Here is a 22,366-nt window from a genome sequence, read left to right on the forward strand (position 1 = left end):
AGCCACCCCACAAGGCTCCAAGGCATACCCCTTGCAGGGGGGATGCAGCCAGAGAATAAGAGCAGCTCCTCTCTACCCCCCCACCCCAATAAACAACCTACAGACCCAATTCCTGCATTTCTCATTTTTATTTGACAGAAAAAGTTGCTCTTGCTGTACAGATTTTAAAAAACCAAAATGCCTTAAGAAACGTGAAGAAAAGTTGGGGGGAGGGGGCCACAACCTCACTGGGAGGCCAGGAGGAGTCAACTAACTTCAACTCCTGCCCCTTCCTTCAGGGTATACCTCACACAGGTCTGCAAGTACCAAACTATCATCCCCCACCCAAAAACTTGGGACTAACAGGGGAGCAGTGCCTCCCAAATTCTTTCTACCTCAAGACCTGGGAGTCCCAAACTGTATCCTCCCCTCCCGCAACTCCCATTCTCATTCCCACCCACCCCAAACCCCCCAAAACATGTGAACCAGGGAAAACTCACAGAGATTAAACATTTCACAGAACAAAGGAAAAAAAAAGGAAGAGGGAGGGAAAAAAAGGGAGCCCTCCCCTGAGGATGCTGCCAGGGTTTGGGGGCGGGGAGGGCAGAAAAGGACCCCCTCCCACGGCTCTGTTGGGGAGAAAGGGGGCACATCCTGTGGCTCCAGAACTTGGGGATATGCTGGGATTCCCCCAAAAAGCTTCACGGAGACCTGGAATGGAGGAGAGTAATCAATGCAGAGGCCCCAGCCAGCCCTGGAGCTCTCAGAAGTGAGCCCAGCCCTAGTGTGTGACCAAGACACACCTGGAGGAGCGGTGCCGCACAGAGTGGGGGCTGGGTGTCTCCCTCCTGCGCTTGTGGCCCGGGGAGCGGCTGTCCCCACGCTGGCTTCTCCGGGAACCCCGCTCGCTGCTGCTGCAATGAGGAACAGACATGAGACCACACACAGGACAACACCAACCCTTGGTACCTTGGAGCCTTAAAACTTATTTTGAAGAAATCAGTGGTGGTCAGACTGGGCTACCAACATGAGGGCACGTACTGGCGACCCTACCTCTGCTGGTCCCGTGGCGAGGGCTGGGGTGAGGGGCGGCGGCGCTCTGCAGGCGAGTAGCTGAGGGACCGGGAGTCCCGGAGAGAATCTATCGGCTTCCGGGGGCTACGGGACCTGGGGATCAGATTAAGTCCCCATAGTGCCACACTCTTCCAAACCCACCAGCACTCAGGACCACCCCCACCCCACCCCAGGTCCTGACCACCAAACCTCATACCACACAGGGCCAACCTCAGACCCACCTTCATCCGCTCACTCACCCATCCGCCCGCACACCATCCACCGAGCACCCCAACAGGCAGGGCACGGGGTGCAGCGGCGGAGGCAAAGATAAAAACAGTCCCTGCCCTTGGAGGGGCTCAGTCTGATGGTGAAGGAAGGCCAAGGGAGGCTTGCTTGGCCCATGTGTGGGAAGCAGCCCCGCAGGACGGATGTACATAGGGTCTGGGGACCCAGGGAAGGGACACATGGGGCAGGGCAGGGAAGGGGCAGGGTAGTCTTCTCGAAGGTGCTGTTTGAGTGGAGTCTTGCAGAACGAGGAGTTCACCAGGCGGACAAGGGAATTCCAGGCAGGAGGAACAGCATGTCCAAAGGCATGGGGTTCTCCTTAGACTGCAAGGCGCTGCTGAGTGTGGCTGGAGCACAGGGCATGTGTGGGGGCGGGCAGGAGAGGAGAACACAGGGCAGGCAAGGCCAGTTGGTGAAGAGCCTCACACGCCATTCCCGCAGAGATGGGGCTTTATCCTGCAGGCCACAGGGCGTCCCGGAAGGATTTGTGGAGTGAAGGGAGTAACCAGATGTGCGTTTTAGAAAGATCCCTCTGGCTACGTGTGGAAGAGAATGGCGTGGAGGCAAGGAGACAGGGAAGAGGCTGTGGATAGAGTCGGGAGAAGATGACGGTGGCCAGACCAGAGCCCTGGCAGTAGCAACAGGGAGACTTAAAAGCTAGAATCCCTGGAACCTGGGACCAGGCTGCATGTCAGGGACAGGGAGAGGAAGGAACCTAGGACTCCCCAATTCTGGCTCGGACACCCACTTGGATGACGCAGCCCTCTGCCAGAACAGGGCACAACAGAGTAAGCAGGGAGAGGAGAACCCAACTCCTCCTGTACAAGCAGACACCACAGTCCAGCAGGGATCTCACACCCCAGGGTCACACCCCACCCCTTCGATCTTAAGCAAGGCAGCACTCACCTCCGCTCGCCAGGGGGTGGCTTCTTGGGGCTTGCAGGTTTGGGCAAGGCCTGAGGACCAGGCTTAGCAGGGGAGGGGGAGGAAGAAGTAGAAGAAGAAGAGGAAGATGAAGAAGAGGAAGAAGAGGAGGAGGAGGAAGAGGAAGAGGAAGAAGAGGATGATGAAGAGGAGGAGGAGCTGCTGGAGCTGGAGCTGCTAGAACGCCTCTTCCGCTTGGCTGGGGTCGGCTCCTGAGGACGGCCCTCTCGAACAACCTCCTTTGGGGCTGGGGCGGGGCTGGGGACCCTGTGGGAGAAGAGGGTGTCACGAGGAGACAAGCTGCCCCAGCCCCAACCCTACCTTCCTTGGCCTGGAGGAATGGCAGTGGGGGAGGGGTGCCTGAGGAAGGCCCTGGGAGCTCTCCAAGCCGAGAGCCAGTGAGCGCATTCTCTGGAGAGCAGTGGCCCCAGCTCACCCAACCTCTGCTAACACAAGCAACAGGCTGGGGCCCGCAGCAAAAGGGATCAAGGTTAAACCTCAAGAATGTCCCTGATGGAGGAATAAGGCCCCTGGGCTCAGGTGAGGAAGCCAAGCTGGGTGGTCTCCGTCCTCTCCGTCCCCCGGAGAGGAGAGCCGCAGCTTGGGGAGGCCTGTGTGTGCGGGTTGGCTGAGGGAGGGGCCGTCCTGCCTGGAGGCAGGGAGAGGGATAGGATGACCTCTGAAGATCCTTCCAGCCCAGGGAGTTCCTCTTGAGGTCTAACTGCCATCCCTCCTGCTGTAAAATTAAGTCCATTTCCTCTAGTTCTGTCCTCTGTAGAGACGGAAAACTTATCATTATCCTCTAGAGAATTAACCTTTGGAGACTTTCATCTGTCCCATTCCTCCCCCCCATAACCCCCCACCCCAGCATTCTCTTCTACCCCCACCTAAGGATCATGGTCCCCATACCGCCTCAGAGAGCAAAGAACCTCTGGATAGGGCTTCTCCCTCCCCACCCCCACCAACCATCCCCCAAATCTGCCCCACAGAAGAGTTCTAAAAGTCCCCTCACCTCTTCAATGCTACCTCAGGTTGAGTGGGAAGGCTAGAGCCCTCCGAGTCGCTAGAACTGGAGCCAGAGGAGGAGGAGGACGACGACGAGGAGGATGATGATGAAGAGGAGGAGCTAGAGGAGGACGAGGAGGACGAACTCCGCCGCTCCTTGGCTGGCTGCAGAGCAGCCAATGCAGAAGACTGCTGGGCCTCTGCAGAGGCAGGTGGTTCCCCACCTTCTGGGTGGGACACCCCAGGGATAGGGCCAGAGAGCATGCCATTGTGGTCACCAGCAGAGGATGTGGTCTTTGCCACTGTCCCAGAGGAAAGGGACTGAGACCCTGCTACAGGGGTGGTCTGCGCAAGCAAAGATCGGGATTGGTCAGAAAAAGCAGATGGCAAAGGGGACCTAGGCCGATCCTGAGCTGGAGGAAGAACTGACTGTGAGGGAGCCTGAACCATTCTAGAGGCAGGAGAGGGGGCCCGCTCAGATGTCATTCTAGACTGGCTTGGGGCAGACGGTGGGGTTCTGGAGCCTGGGCCTCCCGGTGGGGTTCTGGACCTAGCTCGGTCAAGGAGAGGTGGTGAAGTTCTGCCACTAACGCGCTCATAGGCAGAGAGGGGCACCCTGGGGCTGGTGAGGTTTGCACCAGACAACGCTGGAGCCATTCTAGCACTAGTGAGATTTGCAGGGGCCAAGGCTGGAGGGGTTCTTGAGCTGGCAATATTCACAGGAGCTGTGGCATGTGCAGATCTAGGGCCCACCAGGTTTGCAGAGGCTGGAGCCTGGGGTGTTCTGGAGCTGGACGGATAGTTTGCAGCAGTTGGGGGTGTGCCAGAACCCGTGAGACTCAAAGCTGCCAAAGCAGCTGGGGTTCTGGCTCCTGCCAGGTTCACAGCTGGCGCTGTGGGAGTACGAGGGTCAGCAAGGTTCACGGCTGAAGGTGCCACTGCTGTTCTGGGGCTAGCCAAGTTCATGGCTGCTGCTGCAGCTGGCGTTCTTGAGTCAGCCAGGTTCACTGCTGTTGGGATGGCAGGTGTCCTGGCACTGGCCAGGTTCATGGCTGCTGCAGAGGCTGCAGGAATCCTGCTGGCAAGGCTGGCAGCTGGGGCCGTTCTGAGACTCATGAGAGGCACTGGAGCTGGAACCTGGGACATTCTTGCAGCAAGGCCAGCTGCAGACATGGACGGAGGAGGCCGAGCGGTGCCAAGACTGATGGCCGTCAGGGCGAGTGCAATTCTAGATTGAGCATGGTTTTCTGGTACAGACGTTCTTGGGTGATCAGGAATTCGGGGACCTGGACCATCCAACATGGAACCACTAGCTTGCTGCAGGACGGACATGGGTGTTCTCGAGCTGCCAAGCGGCTCAAGCATTCCAGGTGATCTACAGCGGTCAAGAGGAGTTGGTGACATGCTAGGACGACTGAAGCAGCTCATTCTGGAGCTGTTGAGCGCTACTGGAGGTGTCCGAGAACCAGAATGATTTCTTGTTGCTGGAGGAGTAGCAGAACGTGAACGATCAGAACTGCTTCCAGATGCAGAACGCCTGCGGATAGCTGGAGGAGATCTTGTTAAGGACCGTTTGCCCCGAGTTGTTCGCGGAGTACGGGACCTAGAACGGCGGCGAATAGCAAGGGGAGAGCGACTTCGAGAACGCTTACGTGGCAACAGTGGTGTTCGAGACCTAGAGCGGCGCCGAATAGCTGGAGGAGTTCGGGACCTAGATCTGCGGCGTGTCACTGGAGAGGTTCGAGAGCGGGACCTCCTTCGAGTTACTGGAGACGTGCGAGATCTTGATCTCCTTCGGGTGACCGGGGATGTTCTAGATCTCGATCTTCTGCGAGTGATAGGGGAGGTTCTGCTTCGAGACCGCCTTCTGGTTACTGGTGGAGTCCTAGATCTAGACCTTCTCCGAGTCACTGGTGGAGTTCTAGAACGGGAGCGCCGGCGAGTCGGTGTTCTAGACCTTGAGCGACGGCGGGTTACTGGTGGTGTTCTGGACCTGGATCGCCTTCGACTCACTGGGGAAGCTCTTGATCGAGATCTTCGTCTAGTCACTGATGTCCTGGACCTTGATCGTCTCCGACTGACTGGTGAAGTTCGAGACCTGGACCTCCGTCGGCTAACCAGGGGTGTTCTCGACCTGGACCGTCGGTGAGTGGCTGGAGAGGCCCGAGACCTGGAGCGTTTCCACGGGGCTGGTGATGTGCGTGAGCGGGAACGCTTCCGACTGGTTGGAGGTGTCCGAGAGCGGCCTCTTCGGCGTCTAGAGGAGGTTCTGGAACTCTCCTGCCGGACAGGAGACCTTGAATGGTAACCAGAGCCTCCCCTCCGCCGCCGAGTAACCCGAGACCTTGACCGGCTCCGCTGTCTTCTCCTAGAGGTTGACTGAGAAGAGCCAGACCTATCTCGACGTCGGGTTGTTCTGGTTTTCTCCCTCCTTGAGCGGGAACGGGACCTCTGAAGCCCACGAGGCTTTGGTGAAGGAGAACGACCTCTCCTTGAAGTTGTCTTAGTGCGTGGAGATGAAGCTGAACGCCGCCGGCGTGAGGATCTTGACTTTTCGACTGGCTCTGGGGAAGACACTGAAGGACTTCTACGGCGTCTTGGGGGAGTTCGAGAGCGGGTCTCTGGTGAAGATGATGCTGAACGGCTTCTACGGGAGAGCCTGGCCTTCCTAGTCAGCTCAGGAGATGATCGAGAGCTACGACGGCGAGGTGGAGTACGAGTCTTGGGCTCTGGTGATGACCTAGAGCTTCTTCTAGTAGTTCTGGATTTGGGTGGGTGTTCTGGAGAGGACTCGGAACTGCTGCTTCCCTCAGGAGAAGGGCCTCTGCCCTTGCTTGATGAACCTGATCTGCTTCGTCTTGGAAGGACCCGCGGGACAGGTACCTTGGGTTCAGGAGAGGAATCAGAACCACTCTGTGCCCTGGGCGCTGCCCTTTGCTTATCTTTAATTTCAGGGGATGAGCCAGACCTACTACGCCGAGGAGAAGGCCGGGATTTGCTGTCAACCTCTGGAGATGATCCAGAGTGGCTCCTTTGTCTAAGTGGCATTCGTGCCTTAGCTTTAGAATCTGGAGAAGAGTCTGACTCGCTTCCCTCCTGAGGAGATGCACTGGGTTTCCCATCAAGTTCTTGAGAAGATCCAGACCGACGTCGCTGCCCAAGAGGAGTCCGAGCCACAGTCTTCTGTTCATCTGATGACTCTGACCCACTTCTTTCTCTCTGAGGGGTAAGACATTTATTGTTGAGCTCTGGGGATGATGGAGAACGACTCCTTGGTCTAGGAGTCTGAGGCAAAGCTTTTGGTTCTGGAGAGGAATCACATTCACTTCTCCCCCTGGATGGTGTTCTAGGTATGTCTTTCATCCCAGGAGATGACCCAGATAGGCTGTGCCTTGAGGGAGTCCCAGACCCATCTCTAAGTCCTGGAGAAGACCCAGACCTGCTTCTCCTTGACGGGGTTCTGGGTAAACCATCTTTCAGTTCAGGAGAAGATGCAGAACTACTTCTTTCCCTTGAGGGTGTTCTGGGTATAGCATCAAGTACCAGTGAAGAGACACTCTGATTTGAAGACATTCCTGCTTTTTCCACTGCATCTGGGGATAACTCAGAACTGCTGTGTCTGGAGGACCTTGTTGATTGTTCTTTCACATCTAGAGATGGATCTGTCTCCAGCTGATTAGGAAAAGGTCCATTCAAATCTTTAACCTCAGGAGAAAATCCAGTATTCATTTCTGCAACAGGGCCTGAGTTTCTAAATTCTAAAGGTGATTCAAAGCTATTCTCCCTGGGAGGGGAGTCAGACAGTTCTTTATGTTCTGGAGAAAAGTGTGGCCCACTCCAAGTTGAGGGTACTGCAGGGACTTCTTCCAAAGAAGCCTGCGACTGGCTGTGGTCAAGAGTCAAAGACACAGCAGGCCTTTCTTCTATTTCAGGAGATGATTCAAAGTTACTTCCAGCCATTTCCTTAAGTTCTGGAGACAAATGGGGCAGGACCTGGTTTGTGGATTCTTCAGATTTCCCTACCACCTCCATTAATTCCTCATCTTGGCTTGGCTTAGCTAGTGCACTACGTTGATCTTTTGTATCTGGAGATGACTCAACACCACCTCTTTCCCTTGACAGAGTTCTAGGAGTATCTCTGAGTACTGGTGAGGGCTCAGGCCTATCCTGAACCGAAGGAGGACTCAATTTGTCTCTTGATCTTGGAGATGATGCAGGAACACCCTCCTGAAGGGGCAAGCCAGTTTTTTCTTTTGATTCAGAAGGCTCCAATCTACTCTGCCCCAGAAGAGATTTAAAGTCTACTGCAGGATACAGGGAAGAGTCAGACTGGGACCTTCTCTGCTCAGGAGACATTCCAGATTTCAGCCTAGGACTTGCTGACAACTCGCTTCTATCTTGTCTTGCTGGAGATCTGGGTGCCAGCTCAGTGATTGGAGATGAGGACCTGGACCGGCCACCCTTAGGAGATGTTTGAGATTTGCTCTGTAGATATGGAGATTCACAATGACTCTGTCTTGTTTCTGGACTTGAAGTACCAGATCTGGAGTCTGGTGAAGTTGGAGATTGTCCTTTCTGTTGCAAAGATGAGGGTGGTGTGCTAGACTTTACTCTTGGGCAGAGGGAGAAGGATTCAGAACAACTCTGTGCTGATGAATCTTTAGACTTCTCTTGGGAACATGGTGACTTTGATCCAGGAAGATTATGCCCTGGTGGAGTTTGGGGCTTTGGTTTGGGGCACGGTGAAGTAGACCCTGAGTGACTTTGTCTTAGTGGTGTTCCAGGTTTCACTTTGGTATCGGGAGAGGAGGATCTAGAATGGCTGTGTCTTTGCAACAATCTAGATTCTGTCTTGGAGCATGGAGACTCTGATCTGCTTTGCCTTGGAGGTGTTTTAGATGTCACTCTACCAGGACTTGGAGAAGAGAAGCCAGAATGGCTTCGGACTGGTGATGTTACTGCCTTCACTTTGGGTTGTGGAGATGACGACCCAGATCGGCTACCTCTCGGAGATGTGCTAGATTTCACTCCAGGAGGAGAAGACCCAGAACAGCTATGTCTCGAAGGGGTCCTAGACTTCACCTCAGGGTCAGGTGATGATTCAGAACAGCTCCGTCTTTGTGGTGTTGCAGACTGTTCATTTACCTGGGGACTTGTTACAGACCCTTGCCTTGGTGGTGTTCCGGATTTCACTTTAGGTTGAGGAGACGAACTGGAATGACTTTGTCTTGATGGCGTTTTAGATTTCTCATTAGGAGGTGGAGAAGAACCAGAGCGACTTCGCCTTGGTGTTCTAGATTTAGCTTTAGGTTGGGATGATCCAGAGCGACTGCGCCTTGGTGGTGTCTGAGACTTTTGTTCAGGGCATGGAGAGGACCCTGAAAGGCTTCGCCTCAAAGACAAGCGGGATTTTGCTTTGGACCTTGGTGAAGAGAGAGACCTGCTCCGCCTTGAAGAAACTCGAGATTTCTTCACTTCTGGGCTTGAGTTAGACCTGCTCCTTCTCTGTGATGTTCTGGATTTGTTCTTCCGATCTGATGAGGAGCCAGACCTGCCCCTTCTTTGTGGTGTTCTAGAGTGAGATCTTCCCCGTCTAACTACACTTCTACTACGGGATCTTCCTCGTCTTGCTGGTGTCCTAGACCGAGATCTCCCTCTTCTGGTTGGTGTTCTAGAGCGTGACCGGCCACTTCGTCTAGCTGGGGTTCTAGAGCGCGACCGCCCACGCCTCGCTGGGGTTCTGGAGCGCGACCGCCCACGCCTTGCTGGGGTTCTGGAGCGCGACCTGCCACTTCTCCTAGCCGGCGATCTACTATGGGACCTTCGTCGTACTGGTGATCGGGTCCTAGATCTGCGCCTAGCAGGTGTTCTAGACCGAGACCTGCCCCTCCGGGCTGGTGTTCTAGACCAAGACCTGCGCCTGGTGGGTGTTCTAGACCGTGACCTCCGCCTGGTGGGTGTTCTAGACCGAGACCTGCCCCTCCGGGCTGGTGTTCTAGACCGAGATCGGCCCCTAGTTGCAGGGGATCTCGTGTGTGACCTGCCTCGTCTTGCTGATCTAGACCTGCCTCTTCTCTGTGTATTTCTGCTCCTGGACCACCCTGGTCGCTGAGGAGACCTAGAGCGGCCACGACGCTGGGGGCTTCTAGATCGTCCCCACCTCTGTGCAGACCGGGACCTACGCCACTGAGGTGACCGGGACCGAGAATGACCTCTCTTGGTAGGGGTTCGAGACCGAGACCGCCCCCTCTTAGTGGTGGTAGGACTGCGGGACCTCCCTACTCTGCGAGAAGGGGTATGAGAATGTGACTTTTCCCGTTTTGCTCGGCCATGTGAGTGACTCTTGGATGCAGGAGAAGAAGAAATTTCTCGGCGGGACCCAGGAGCTGGTGCAGGTTTAGGACTTTCAGGGGAAGAGCTGGCATGCCGAGAAACTTTGGTAGGTTGAGGGGATGGTGGACAGCTCTCTGAAGAAGACTGGGGAGGTTTCTCAGGAGACTTAGGTGGTGAATGGCCCCGGGCTGGAGAAGCCTCAGAAGGGGGGTTCACTGGCTCCTGACTTAAGGGGGTTGTTGCAAGGGGTTGCGGGGAGCCGCCACGTTGCTCAGCAAGGAGCGGAGTGGGAGCAGGTGGTTCTGGCCCGGTGGTGCTCCTTTCCGGAGAGGGGCTAGGTCGAACTGCAGATTTCTAAGAGTGGAAAAGAGAGTAGGGATAGGGATATGTAAGCACCAAAACTTCCTATCACCTGTAAGATCCCAACACCGTCTCCAAGGAACCTTTTCCTTTCCATACCCCATTACACCAACTGGTCCTTTTCCTCACCACAGGCAGTTACATTCATTCAATAACAAGAAATCACATAATATAAAACACAATGAGAAACATATGAAAAATACAATCTATAATCTTGAGTCTTCTAATCTAGGGGAAAAAAAGAGAATGCAAACTAATGCACTATGTTTCACGACAGATAACCATTACAAAAAAACTGAGTGCAGAAGAAACAGTAGTTTTAAATGGAAAGATAAAACAGTTTCCTAAAGTGACTGACTTCACCCTTAAAAAATTACTGTTCGGGACTTCCCTGGTAGTCCAGTGGTTAAGACACTGCACTCCCAATGCAGAGGGCCCAGGTTCGATCCCCGGTTGGAGAACTAAGATTCCACATACTGCAACTAAGCCTGCATGCTGCAACTACTAAGCCCGTGCTCTAGAGCTTGTGCGCCACAACTAGAGAGCCTGTGCACCGCAACAAAGACCCAACTCAGCCAAAACAAAACAAAAACAAAACAAAACTATGTTAAAAGAAAAAAAAAGGTTTGAGAACACGTGAATAAGAAAGACTAGGATGAAGTGTAAGAAAATACAGAAAAACAGACCAAGTTATGAAAGTCTTAAATGTAAGTCAAGAGCAATAGGAAGTAAGTGAAGTTTCTGAGGTGATTCAGCTTGCAGTTTGGAAACACAACCCTGGATGACAAGGAAAACAGACAGGAGAGCCACAAATTTAGCAAAGAGCAATTAAAAATACACTGTGATGGTTGAAGTAAGAAAACATGATCAGAGCTTGAATTAGAATAGCAAATATAAAATTACAGGTACTGAAAAGATCTTTCCAAAGTAGTGTTTTCCGATTGCAAGCAGCAACCCAGTGGGTTTAAAAGTTTTAATGAGCCACAACCAGGAGTTAATGAAATAGATACTAGAGACACCATAAGTAGTAAGCCTAAATGTAGTTTAAAGAAATTTTTTTGTTCAAGTTCCATCTACTTAGATGTATAAACAGGACAGTGATGTAAAACCTATTAATACCCACTGAAGTTTGAAAGCCACAATTCTATAGGATTTGTAGAATCAAAAGAGAAAACTTTATGAATAACTGAGAGAGGAATGCAGAAAACAAACCTGGACCTTACTTGTACTTAACTTCAAACACCTATCCTGAATCCACAGCCTTACAACCCAAAGAACATCAATTATCAGGAGCATACCTCCTTCTTGTCTTTGTCTTCGTAAGGGCTGCTAGGCTGCTTTGCAGAAGGCTCCGGGCTACTAGGCTGCCCTATGTTGGTGGTACCTGGTTCCCTGGAAGGTGCGTCTCCCTCCCCTCGACGCCCCAAAGCTGGGGAAGGACTTCGCCCAGTCAAGGTAGTTGTATGGGTTTTAGCTGCAGCACTTCGAGACCTGAAGGAGGTAATTGAGGATGGGAAGAAAGGAAGAAAATCAGTTCAGGGGAGAACAGAAAACCCCCTCCCCAGCTCCCATCCACCTTTTCTCACTATAACCCTCTTCCGAAAAGCCTTCTCTTACTCACAAGATTCAAATCACTCTATTGAAATTCAAGTCCAGTTCACTTTGCTCCTTCTCTTTTCAATATCCCCCAAAATGTTCTCCCTCTACCCCTTTATATTTACCTCCCCCAAACCTCCCACCACCCAGTCCATTCCCTACCCACTTCATTCACAACTCACCTCTGAGCCCACCTCCTTCAGGAAGCCTTCCCCGATTAAGGAAGCCAGGGTAAGGATTCCTTCCTCCCCCAGACACCACGAACAAACCACCACCCCCCCTATTCTGGCAGTCCATATATATCAGAACAAAACAAAAAATAATAAAATAAAGAAAATAAACAAAAAACAAAAAACAAAAAAAAAAAAAAAGAGAAGGGGAAATGTATATGTCTGTCCATCCTGTTGCTTTAGCCTGTCAGCTCCTAGAGGGCAGGGACCGTGTCTTCCGAATGGTCTGTGCAGCGCCTAGCACACCGTGGGCGCTCAATAAATATTAAATTGATTAACCCACAAGTCCCTTTCCCTCCCTTCCTCCTGGACCACCCCTTACCGACTGCGGGAAGTATCTGAAGAGGAAGCAGAGTCAGCAGAAGTTGAACGGTGGGCCCGTCTGCTCTTGGGAGCTGGTGTTGTACTTCGAGACCTGAAGGAAGACGACCACCACAGCTCAAGGCGCTGTCACACCTGTCCTAGGTTCCCCTTATCCATCCCTCAACCTTCTATCAGTAAGGCATGTGACTGATTCCACCCTATTGCCAGGTAGCACTCGTTTACTCGCTAAGCAAATTCCCCTCTAATTCACTCACCGCTTCCGCTTCTTGTCCTTAGATTTACGTTTGCTCTTTGGAGTAGGAGACCTGGGAAATAAAGCAAGATTATTTAAAAACTCATATTAAAAGAAAAAAATACAACCAAAAGTGAAATGGAAAGAACTACGTTATTGACACCATATCAAGGAACTGAGCTTTACTCCAAGAAAAAACCCCAAAGAGCAAGCAAGGCCATCAAGCAATGGCTCACCACTCCATGTGCCACTATGTTCCTTATGCCACAAAGAGCTCTTACCTATGCTTCCTTTTCTTGGATTCAGATTCTGACCTGTTGGTAAAAAAGAAATAAAACATAAACCCTTATCTATCCCTGGACTCACCAAGCCTCTCCAATCACTCCATATACTCCCACCTCATACCTGTGCTTCTTCTTCTTGGAGCTCTTCTTCCTCTCTCGGCGAGGAGAGCTGCTCTCTGACCTGCTAAACATGGGTTCAGACACAAGGTCATTCAGCTTGCCTCCTTCCCTGGTCCACCCACTTATAATCCATCCCCCAAAAGGCTTCTAAAGCACAGAACTCCAACAGCACTAATGTGCCAGATCTAAGCCCAGGACTTATTTACTCTCCAAGAAGCATAGGTACCTTCTCCCATTATATAGCAACAAACCTCAAAATGGGAAAAAAAAAAAAAAAAAAAAACCACACACACAACCTAATTCCAAAATGCTCATCAGTTCTGCAGAGGTGCAGAATCAACCCTTTCCCACTGAAGCAGCACACATACTTCTTCCCCCAGCTGAGACCTGAATGGTAACTCCCTCTTCCCTGACTTTTCTGACAACTCTCTCCTGTTTCCTAGAAACAAGAATTCTCTATTTCCAGAGAGAGAGAAAAAGCATGACAGGTTTGGTTCTCTGGCTACTACAATAACTTTCCAACTAACCGTCCTCTATCTTTCTTCTTTTTCTTCTTCTTTTGCTTTGGGGTTGGTGAGCGAGAACTGCTAGACTCCCGGACAAGGCTGAGGAAAGATGAAAAGTGGCAGAGATGGGTGCTAAGACAAATTTTCTTAGACATTCTAACTTCAGAAGAACAAAAGTCTGAAGAATTTGAGAAGACATAGTCCACACACAAAACATGGAGCAGAGTCCTTAGAACTAGGAAGAGAAATTGACACTGGTTTCTTGGTCTGTGTACCTGTAAGGTTTGGGAGGCTCAGGAGCTGGTTGTTTAGTTTCTCGAGCACGACGCTGAGGATCAAAAGAGCTGCCATCCACATAGGAATCACTGATGCCAAAGGCAGCTCGGAGTCGCTCGTTCTTCTTCTCATTCAATTCTGCCAACTGGTGAGTCTCAGTTACCCTACAGGAGAAAAGGTCACAGGTCTAAAGGAGATAGAGAACAAAATGCAGTCACATTCACACAATCGTAGGCAGGAACCAGCCATGGGAAAAGGAAGACAAGAGCAGGAAGAAAGTCCAAAGTAAGGAAAACAGCAAGAGCAGAATAGAGCCCAGAGAAAATCGAGAGAGGGAAACACTCACGCTGGCCTCTGCCCTGGGGTCTCCTCCTTGCCCCCAGGGTTCACATCCTTCTCCAGCAACATGAGTCGAAAAGTCGCCACTTTTTCCTGAATTTGCTGTTCCTCGTACCTGAAGAACAAAAGCTTTCAGGGTTAGAGCTTGACTAGACACTCTCCCCAGTCCCAGGTTTACAGTTTCCTCGTTCCCAGCAGGATCCCTTCCCTTTCCATGCACACATAGAATTTTTCACTCCCTGTCACCCAAAGGGCCCTTCTATTTAATCCTGCTTTTTTCCTGTCATCTTTCTTCCCTCCACTGACTATACCCTCTAGAACAGTGGATTTTAAACATGCTACACTCCAGGGGCCAAGAGAGGAAAGTTAAGCAGGCAGAGTTCCAGGTGTTCCTCCCCAACTTCAATCAACAAGAACAGGTCTTTCGTTTCCTGGGATTCCAAAGTAACATGCATTATATAAAAGGGGCACCACTGCTTAAGTTTGAAAACCACTGCTCTAAAAGGTTTTCTGCCTGAACGTGCTCCTTTTCCAAAATCTCACTTCCCTACCCAACCCATGACCCCTTTTATCCAGGTATTATTCCAATTCCTATTTTCCTGCCTTTGTTACTCTCTAAGGCCTCAATCCTTAAATCCATTTATCTTCCTTTTATCAACTGACAACACATATCAGCTTACCTAGCTCTTGTCTCTTGCCTGGTCTGCTTCCCCACCTCTCCCTTAAAGCACATATTTGTTTCTCAATGGCCTCCCTCTTTCCCCACATGCCTCCATCTAAATAATTCAGACTCCCTCAGGCTCCGTTTCATGTCCCAGACACAGGTTCCTCATCTCCCACTTTGAACTGTCCCTTAACTCCTTTCAATTTGCTAGCTCCCTGACCTCCTCCCATCCTACAACTCCTCTCCAGGCCTCTTTTAAGCAGCCCTAAGCTCCCTACAACCCACTTAACTCCCCCAGCTCTGCACTCAGTGCTTGGCTCTCCCCCAGCCCTCCCTCACCCCTGCTCTTCCATCATCTCCTCCAGCTCGAGGCATCGCAGCTCCACGCGCCGCTTGCGCTCGTGGTCCAGGATGTCAGGATTAGGCCGCTTCACCAGGGCAGCCTCCAGGCGCCGCAGTTCCTCCTCTCCCTTGTAGTCAGGCCGCTCACCCCGGCGGCCCCGCACCAGGGACAGGTTGCGCTGGACGTAGCCGTTGGTGCCGCTGCCCCGGGGCGTCGGCAGCCCGATCCCGTTGTACATGGCCCCGTGCCCGGGGGGGCACCACCGCTCCTGAAGGGGAGCGGGGAGACACGGGTCAGGCCCCTGGCCCCAAACTAGCCACTTACCAGCACCCAAACCCCTGCTCTTCTTCCACCCTACTTCAACATGTCTCACCATACTAAACCTCCTTCAGCTGTATAATCCTCCTGGTCTCCTAAAAAACCTCCCTTTCTTCATCCTTTCCACACTGCTTTCTTTCCACCAAATCACAGCCCGGCTCTTACAGCCTTTTCCCTCAGTGTGCAAGAGTCACTTCTGCTTGCACCTAGCTTTTCTTTTTCCACCCCAAACAAAGATCTCATTTCTTCCAAATTTCTCCACACTATCCCTTTATTCTCCTTTGGTCCCAACAGGCACAAGTGGTATCTTCAACTACTCTAATTCCTAACCCCTGGCAAATGACTGAGGCCTCCAAACAGGGCACAACAAACACCAAACAAAAATCTGTGGCACCCAAAGGCCCACAGTTCAATTCTCTTTAAGAACTGACCTAAGCATTTCAGGCTACCCTGAGGATAGCCTGAAGTTATGAATACAAACTGAATAGCCCCTAGCTATCCAAAAGGTGGCCCAGGCTAAAGGCCAGCATGCACATCAGAAACTCATGAACCTTAGATATGTAATCCTCTTATACTTCACCTCTCAGGTAAGGGGCCATTTTCCAATCAACTATCCTGACTGATACCTATTCCTTCAATTTCCTTCCCAACAGGATTTCTCATGTGGTTTGTGGCTCACCCAAGTCTCGCTAGCTCCTACAAAATATTAATACACCAAATCAGGTTCCCCTGTTCCAACTGTCCCCATAACTTCTCTACATTCCCTCCCCTACACTTATTCACAAAACCCCCACTCTTTATACCTCACTTTCATTAATGTCAAACTGTTGGCTTTCCCTAACAGTCTCCTGTTATCTCACTTTCTAGTTTTTCTCTTCCAGCCCTTCCTTACCCCTCTCGTGTGTTATCACGTGTCTCCTATAGGTTCTATTCTCTCAACCTGTCCCAACCCCAGCATGACTCTGAAGAAGCCTCAAACCCTAGTTTTTTTAAATTAGATTTCTTTGCTACACAGACTCTATTCCTTTCTCCCACTATATGTACTCTATTTTTTTCTCCAACTCATCCTGTCCAAGCTATTTTCACAGGGGAAATGTATGAGGAAAAATGACCCCAGGAAAGAACCCAAGGAACAAAGTGGAGAGATTAGTGAAAGTAGAGGGAAAAAACATAGAACTAGATAAAAATAAAGGATTCATTTAAAAACTCCTGGAATAAACAACACACAAATACCTAAAAGAATGTACTAAAGCTCCCCCCCCCCGCCCCCAACCAGGAGATATTAAATGAATCAGAAATAGCCCAACTCTAGAACAGTTTGGAGCCCCTTACCCCCCAACTCTAAGGCTGGATCCCTGCCCAGTTGCAAACTCTAGAGATCTGAAAACAAAACAAAACAAAATAACCATACTGGGGAAAATGAGTGATAGATGACGCTAAATCTAGGAAAGGCAAGTGGAATTGTGCAAAAAAATGAAAAATTTTATAGCACAATAAATCTTCCAACCCTCACTTTCATTTTCTCAAATTTTCTCCTCCCTACTCTAAAGCTAGGCCTTCTTTGGTTCTCCATACCCTACCTAGTTTCTGCTTCCTTTGCAGAATGCTTCCGACCTGCAATTAATTCTTCAGCTTAACCATTCACCCACACTTCCATACCACCTCACACAATAATCCTCCCACTCCCTGGAGAAGGATAACCAGCAGCTGCTAAGCAAAGGGCATTAAATACAACAGACTGAAGAACTTTTATGGAATAAGCTAAAAAAAAAAAGGAAAACAAAGCAAGAAAAAAAAAAACCCCAAACAGAAATACACAGCACCCAAGACAGTGCTCAAAACACTAAACAACGGGGTGGACAAAGAAAAGTAACAACAACACAAACACAAATCACCAAGACCTAAACAGGACTACTTAAACTGGGGTCCACCGACTGTGGGTATGCAAAAGTCACCCATGCTAAAGGCAGATAGTAAAAATAAGCTGCAAAAGATAAAAAGGAGTTTTTTCCTGTTGGAAAATTATCACGATGCCAAACTAAGGAGGCAGAAAGGGGTTTTGAAATTCAGTATTACGATATTCAATAAAAGAAACACACCAAAAAAGGAGGGGAGTGTGCAGGAAAATGGACCTAAGTAATAAGTAAGCACAGCAAGCTCAGCACTGAGGCACTGTAGTAGCTAAGGAGACACTAAGAAATCAAAGAAGCTAAAATACTAGCTCAAGAAGAGACCTAGACTCTCACAATCGAGAGGAAAGACAACACTTTTTCAACTTTTGACCCAGAAGATAGCTTTGAAAAGCGTTTGAGTCAAAACCAAGGCCTAGAAGAGTTGTGTGACAAATAATGACAAAATCCAGCGTTTCCTCAAGGAAGGGCTGGCAGCCTCCTTTCCAGCTTTAACACAACTTTGGGGGAGATTATAGAAAGTGTAAGAAAGAAAGGAGCACGAGGGCTGCCCTTACATACCGAAAATGAATACGTTAATTTTTTAAAAAAACGTTCAGGACCCTTCTCTTTCTAACACTTCACGGCAGACAGTAACGAATCCAAACTGCCTAAATCTCCGGGGCATCTAGTTCAAGGCCTTCTCTGCACTGGCTGAGCGGCCAAGGCCTATTTTCGGCCTTGAGGAATGGGGGAGGGGGCTGCGCGGCGCCCCGCAGTCTGGGAGGCTCAGGGCCCGACCCCAGGCGCCCGGGAGCGACAGGTAGACCGACGCCAGAGAGGCGCGGGGAAAAGGAGCCGGCAGCGGGCCCCCGCCGCCGCGGCCCCCTCCCCGCCGCGAAAACGTCGGCAAGGACAGCTGCAGGAGGGCCTCCTAGCCGCAAGCGCCGGGGACGCGAGAAGCCGAGTCGGCGAGAAGCCGAGTCGCGCGCTCCCCCCTCCTCGCCGAGAGCGCGCGCGAGCCCGAGTGCAGTCGGCGGCGCGCGCCGTTGCCATGGGGGAGGGGAGGGAATAAAAGCCCGCGCGCTACTGGAACCGCAGAAAGGGGGGAGGGGAGGCAGACGAGAGAGAACGTCCGCGCGCGAGCTAGGGCCGGCAAGCGCGCGTGCGCGCGGCGGCCTGGGCCGTTCTCCGCGCGCTTCGGCCTGGCGCCGCGGCCGCCGCCCCTCCCCCACCCGGCTCGCGCGCTCCCTCACCCTCTCACCCGCCGCCGCCGCCTCCGCCCGCCGCCTCCGAGGGGGAGAGGTGCTGCCGCTGCCGCTTCTCGAGCTCCTGAGTCCCTCGGGGCCCGGAGCCGCCGCCTTGCCTCGCCGGTCCGCCCGCCTCAGCCGACACCGCCGCCTCCTCTCTTCCTCAGGGGCCGCAGCGGGCTCCGACTGCGCCACTCGCGCCCCGCCTGGGCCGCGCTGCACGTCAGCACGACCAACTAAGCGCGTCAGCACGCAGCCGCGCGCGTCGCAGGGCCTGCCGGGAACCGTAGTACGCCCCGCGGCTTTGTGCGCAGGCGCCGAAGCCGCACCGGGAAGTGTAGTTTCTTAAGGCCCGAAGGAGGTTCCACTGTGTTGTCGAAGAACTACGATTCCCGCCGGCCAGTTGCGAGGAATGTCTGGGGAGCGGAACGGAGCAAGCAGCCCATCCCAGAGAGTTTCCGCTGCGGGGCGGGAGGACACAGGGCCTAGCGACGCTAGCGTTCTCCTCGGCCTCTCGCCTTCGACCCAGAGGGTCCTGGGAGTTGTAGTTCTAGCGTGGCGTGGAACCCGTATGTAGCTTCGCCCTCCCTGCCCCCTACACGGCCGCCATTTTGTCTCCCCATGTTGGGAGGCGATGGGCCTGAGCCCAGTGATATTGCTGCTTCTAAGTGATCACAGGCCTCCCAGGGCGAGCCTGGCGTCGCGCCGCACCCGTCTTTCCGCACCCAGCATTACCCGTCCGCCCAGACCGCGGCCAGCAGACACCCCCACTACCCCAAAGCCCAGCAGCAGGCCAAGGGCCTGATCCAGCAGGCTGTGGTGTTCGCAGCTTCCACGCGCAGGCTGCCCCTGGGGAATGATTTTTTTTTTTTGACCTCCGAGTTAGGTGGTCAGGCAGGGATGCGATTTTCTCTTACAAAACCTGGGACATATTATATACAAGAACATTACAAACACTTAAGTTTTTAACCTCTTCTGCAGAATGTTCTTAGCTTAATGTTTTTAAGTCCGTTTTCTTTGGGCCTGAAAACCAGTTTAGTCTCCCTCAGAGCAGAGGTGGAAGAAGCTGGGCTTCCATGCAGGCCAACATGTCAACCTGAACTTGGGTTCTCATTCAGCCGACCTGGTTTTCTCAGGGGTCTTGCGCACTCAACAGGACCCAGCATGTGGCAGCCACTTAAGGAGCGGTCCATTTGAGTTTGATTGTACTTGATGTTACTCGGTTTTTTTGGTAACCGCGGAAGGATAAACATCTCAGATGCTGGAACTGGGCTACCCACCACTTGGTGTAGGAGCTGTAACTTCGGCTTACAGTGCCCGGGATGTTGTAATCTTGCTTCCTTGAACTTGGGCAAGTGCTTCCGTGAGCTGGATACCCTTGGAGTAATTTATGGCAAAGTGACAAAGCCTGTGTCTTTTCTGGGCATACGTTGGTATTTCTGAGGTTGAGGGATAAGGGTGGTGGTTTCTTAAAAGCCACCACCTTCAGTGAGACCCTTTCCTATACCAAGTTCTCAATGGTATTCTTCCCTATATTTACTGAATATTTTGTGCTAAAGTCTGTATGTGAATCACTGCATTTAATGCTTGTGACAATGACAATCTCCTTTTCCTATGGGGAAAACTATGAATTCCTTTACATATCCACAGTACAGTTTTCAAAATAAGAAAAGTAACACTGAAATAATACTGTAATCTACAAACCTTAGATAGAGGTGTTATCAGTTGTTCTGATAATGTCCTTAATAGCAAAAGAAAATTCAAAATCATGCATGTTGCATTCTTAGACTCATTTAACATACTATAGGTACACTTTTGCACTTTACTTTTTTCACTTAGCAATATATCCTGGAAATCATTGCACATCAGTTCACAGAGATGTGTGGATGGACTTTTATTCAACCACTCTTTCATATATAGTTTCTAAATTGTTTCCAATGTTTTGTAATTACAAACCATGCTGCAGTGAGTAACCAGGTGCATATGTATTTTCATATTGCTGGCGGGGTATATCTTCAAGGTAAATTCCTAGAAGTGGGATTGCTAGGGCAAAAGGTAAAGACAAATATAGTTTTGTTAGTAAGGACAGATTCCTCTCAGTAAGGGTTATACCAGTTTGCATTCCCAGTGGCAGAATATGAGAGGGCCTCCTTTCCCACTGTCTCACCAACAGAGTACATTGCTATGCTTTTCCATTTTTCTAACCTGATAAGTGAGAAATGATATTCCAGTGTAGTAGTTCTGTGTGTGGTAAAATGCACAAACATAAAATTTACCATTTAAACTATTTCTGAGTGCACAATTCAGTGGCATTAAATACATTCACAGGGACTTCCCTGGTGGTCCAGTGGCTAAGACTCTGAGCCTCCCAATGCAGGGGGCCTGGACCCCGCATGCAGGCTGCAGCTAAGAGTTGGCCTGCTGCTACTAAGAAGTCTGCATGCCACAACTAAGAGTCTACATGCCACAGCTAGAGATCCTGCATGCTGCAGTGAAGATCTGGCACAGCCTAAATAAATAAATAAATAAATAATTTTTTTAATTTAAATACATTCACAATATTGTGCAACCATCACCACTATCCATTTCTAAAACTTTTTCACCCCCCCAAAACTGAAACTCTGGACTCATTAAACAATAACTCCTCACTCCCCCGTGTCCCCAGACCCTAGTAACCTCTATTCTGTTTTCTGTCTCTATGAATTTGCCTATTCTAGTACCTCATTGTATGGTCAGGCCACTCAAGGGGGCTGTTCTCTTGCTCTCTGTACATTCCCCTGCCCAACCAGTGCCTGCTTTACCTATATCTTAACACATGACTGACCTTCCTACATACTTGCCCCAGGACCCAGCTAGTGATTATTCTTATCAAAGGGGTGGTGAGGGGTGTGCCCCTCTAACTGGATCCACCTCCCCAGCCAGCAAAGACTGCCACTATGTCCTGCCCACCATCAGCTGCACAGGGTGGGGAGTTGCTCCAGAACCTTGCTTCAGACATGTAAGATCCCCACATCTATTAAACCATATCTCTGTTCATTACTCCAGGCTGTTTCTTTGTTCTTAAATCTGGGCAAGTGCAGGCCTTGTAGGCCTGCTGTGTACAGCCCAGCACTCATAGGGTAGAATCATAAAATATCTGTCCTTTTGTATCTGGCTTATTGTACTTAGCATAATGTTTTTAAGGTTTATATTGTAGCATTTATCAGAATTTCATTCTTTTTTATTGCTGAATAATATCCCATTGAATGTATATATACCACTATATACCACATTTTCTTTACCCATGCATTCATTGATGGACATTTGAGTTGTTTCCACATTTTGGCTATTATGAATAGTGCTGCTATGAACATTAGTATGCAAATTTCTGTGTGGACAAATGTTTTCATTTCTGGACTCCAGAGACAACCTCCTCTGCAGGCTTCCAGCCTCTGCGCTTCCCTTCCAATCTTCATGGGACCTCCAAAAAGATTGTATAATTTTCCTTTGAAACTTTATTTGTATCCTACAGTGTAGTGGGTTGAATAGTGCCCCCCCCCCCCAAACTTCATGTCCATCAGAACCTCAGAATGTGACCTTATTTGGAATAAGGGGCTTTGCAGAGGCAGCCAGTTAAGGTTGTCCAGAAGAAATTACCATGAGTTTACAGTGGGTCTTCAATCCAGTGACGGGTGTCCTTATAGGAGGAGGAGACACAGAGACACACAGGAGAGAAGGCCATGGGAAGATGGAGGCAGAGATTAGAGTGGTGCAGCCACAAACCAAGGATGCCAGCCACCACCAGAAGCTGGAAGAGGCTGGAAGGCTCCTCCCCCAGAGCCTCTGGAGAGTGGGAGGCTCTGTGACACCTCAATTTAGGACTTCTGATCTCCAGACTGTGGGAGACAAATTCCTGTAGTTTTGAGCCACACCATTTGTGGCAATTTGTTATGGCAGCCCCAGGAAACTCATCCATATTGGTAAGCTGTAGTCAATGTAGAAAAGGAGAAATACAGATAAGTGGAAAGTCAAACTGCACAGAGGCAATTCCCTGCCCCTAGAAACAACCGCAGT

At 50.8% G+C, this 22,366-nt stretch overlaps 1 protein-coding gene across 11 annotated transcripts; it reads right to left on the reverse strand.

The window, feature by feature from the left end:
• Positions 1–109: 109 nt before the first annotated feature.
• SRRM2 (serine/arginine repetitive matrix 2) lies at positions 110–18,546 on the reverse strand. 11 transcript variants are annotated; one of them, XM_057747425.1, is made up of 15 exons: positions 18,328–18,517; positions 14,853–15,124; positions 13,857–13,964; positions 13,510–13,674; positions 13,256–13,333; positions 12,730–12,792; positions 12,606–12,638; positions 12,347–12,397; positions 12,091–12,183; positions 11,241–11,433; positions 3,257–9,936; positions 2,227–2,511; positions 1,033–1,146; positions 783–890; positions 110–690 (listed from the first exon to the last, which is right to left on the reverse strand). In XM_057747425.1, exons 2-15 carry the CDS (start codon positions 15,092–15,094, stop codon positions 681–683), a joined length of 8,223 nt encoding a protein of 2,740 aa, XP_057603408.1. In that variant the 5' UTR covers positions 15,095–15,124; positions 18,328–18,517; the 3' UTR covers positions 110–680. The 11 variants fall into 11 exon arrangements, 4 of the variants coding, with proteins under 4 accessions (XP_057603408.1, XP_057603407.1, XP_057603409.1 ...); XM_057747424.1 differs by having other exon boundaries at positions 783–893; XR_009055347.1 differs by lacking the exon at positions 110–690 and having other exon boundaries at positions 859–893; positions 1,033–1,903; positions 18,328–18,546.
• Positions 18,547–22,366: the final 3,820 nt, after the last annotated feature.

This window comes from Hippopotamus amphibius, chromosome 9 (genome assembly GCF_030028045.1).
Source record: "Hippopotamus amphibius kiboko isolate mHipAmp2 chromosome 9, mHipAmp2.hap2, whole genome shotgun sequence".
Classification (NCBI taxonomy): Eukaryota; Metazoa; Chordata; class Mammalia; order Artiodactyla; family Hippopotamidae; genus Hippopotamus; species Hippopotamus amphibius.